General features: G+C 39.6%; 1 protein-coding gene across 1 annotated transcript; it reads right to left on the reverse strand.

The window, feature by feature from the left end:
- Nucleotides 1-1,320: 1,320 nt before the first annotated feature.
- LOC113227718 lies at nucleotides 1,321-2,067 on the reverse strand. Its single transcript, XM_026460703.1, has one exon. The coding sequence runs from the start codon at nucleotides 2,065-2,067 to the stop codon at nucleotides 1,321-1,323; it is 747 nt and encodes a 248-aa protein (XP_026316488.1).

The raw sequence follows: 2,067 nt of genomic DNA on the forward strand, positions 1-2,067 counted from the left end.
TTAGTTATGCAATTTTTGTAACATCGGGGCCATATGATTGGAGCAATACTGTATTTTTTTGTATGTTACATAAATGTTACGCGATTGTTCAGACATTTTGTGAACCGACTTCAATGTTTCTTTTTTTGTTTGAAGGAGGGTATTTCAGTAGTGGCCCCATTCAAATTAAAAATATTTCACTTAGAAAGGTGGCAAATTAACGGTCGTACTCCAGAACTCTACTCAATGCGCAAGTCAGGACTTGAGTATGATTTCTAGTGCCTGAAATCATACTCAAGTCCTGAAGTGATGAATTATTGTTTTCTTAAATATTTTTTTTTTATTGTTTTTGTTTTCCAGTTTGAATTTCACCCACTTTCCGTTTGAACAATAGAACATTGTAACGAACACAACGAAAGAAGATAAGCAAACTTTTGAGGTCGGTTCGTTTGAGATATGAACTCACAAATTTATCCAAAAGACGGCCACAATTTTAGGCATACTACACATACTACATACACTCACCCCAGCCGATGCAACTGTAACATTCCCCGCGCCTCAGCTCCGCCCTCACTGGCCGCGCGTCACGAGCGTGCTCTAGGTCAGTGCGGGACGATTAAGAACTTATTTTCGACTGTTGAGACGCGCGACCGCGCGAGACGAAAGTACAATTTGATGACCTCTGCAGCCGAACGGTTAATGTTGGGTGGTTTTCCGTTTTGTCGGAGCCAACATGTACTGCCGCGAAGGCGTTGTGTCTTTGAGGATGGAATAGTCTAAGCTTTGTGTATATGTTTGGTTAGGTAGTATTTTGATTTATCTGACTAGATTTTATTGTTTTTTTGAGGTTTGTTCTTCTAATGGGGCTGACGTCTTCAATAACGATCAAAGCCTATAAATAAATGAATATTAAAAAAAGTTACCTTTTATTTTAACATTGCAATCATGTTGCAATATAGATTCATTTTTTTTAATTTGTAGTAAAGACAGAGTAGGTAGTGAGTTTTTGACCCTGTTATGATGGTGCCAGTATTCACTTTTTATATATAATATAATATAAGGCTACACGCAAAACAGCGAGACACTTTCCATTGTGTTTAATTGACAATTCTAAATTTTTCTGTTAATTCTATTACTTAAGATAAAAAGTTATCATTTTATGCGAAAAAACTACATTGAAAGTAAAATAAAACAGTATTAAAAAAAAATCATTATTTAGTGACGCGGCGCGCAGCGGTCTCGCGTAATACTCGCCTCCGGACATTGTTAATAATAATAATAATTTATTTATTTCAGACAACGTTTAAGGTCCATTTTAATGTTAGTAGAGCTTATCCTAGATTAATACTTAATAACTAACAATGAAATTGGCCTCTGTGCGAGTGTATACATCATCGGGCAATCAGGTCTATCAGCTATCGCTTTCAGGATGCCGTTACAGCTCCCGCGCATTCTGTTCAACAGCGAGGCAGTTTTCTTTCGCCAGACTGCATCAAAGCCGTCCACGCGCGCATCTGCGAACATGCCCGAAGCGCTGCAAAAGCGCGGGAGCTGCAACAGTGCCCTGAATGCATTATTAAATTGGACTCGCAGAGCATTGTACGACTTTTGGGTATATTTGAACCACAAACTTGCCGTGTACAGTGATGTACAAAATGCCTTAAACAATGTTATCTTCACTGTATCCGTACATCTAGCAAACCTTCGAACCAACATGTTCGCCCGAACTGACAATGCCCTGCGCTCCCTTTCCATATCCGCATCATCCCTAAGATCCTCGGTCACCAAATGCCCAAGATATTTAAATTGAAATACTCTTTTAAGAGTAACACCGTTGAGTAACACGGGTGGTACAAAAGTAGGGCACTTGTTTCCCGCCTTAAAGACCATGTACACTGTCTTTTTAACATTGTAAGCTAAACCATGCGACTCCGCGTAGGACTCACATATATTAAGTAGCTTTCTCGGTGCGCTAACTGAAGGTGCCAGCAGCACCATATCGTCCGCGTAACTGAAATTATTGACACAGACGTCGTCAATAAAACAACCAAGCTGCTTGCCGCCAAGTTCCTCAATCAGCGCATTCAT

The sequence above is a fragment of the Hyposmocoma kahamanoa genome, unplaced genomic scaffold (assembly GCF_003589595.1).
Source record: "Hyposmocoma kahamanoa isolate Upper Pololo Valley unplaced genomic scaffold, ASM358959v1 214, whole genome shotgun sequence".
NCBI classification, from domain to species: Eukaryota; Metazoa; Arthropoda; class Insecta; order Lepidoptera; family Cosmopterigidae; genus Hyposmocoma; species Hyposmocoma kahamanoa.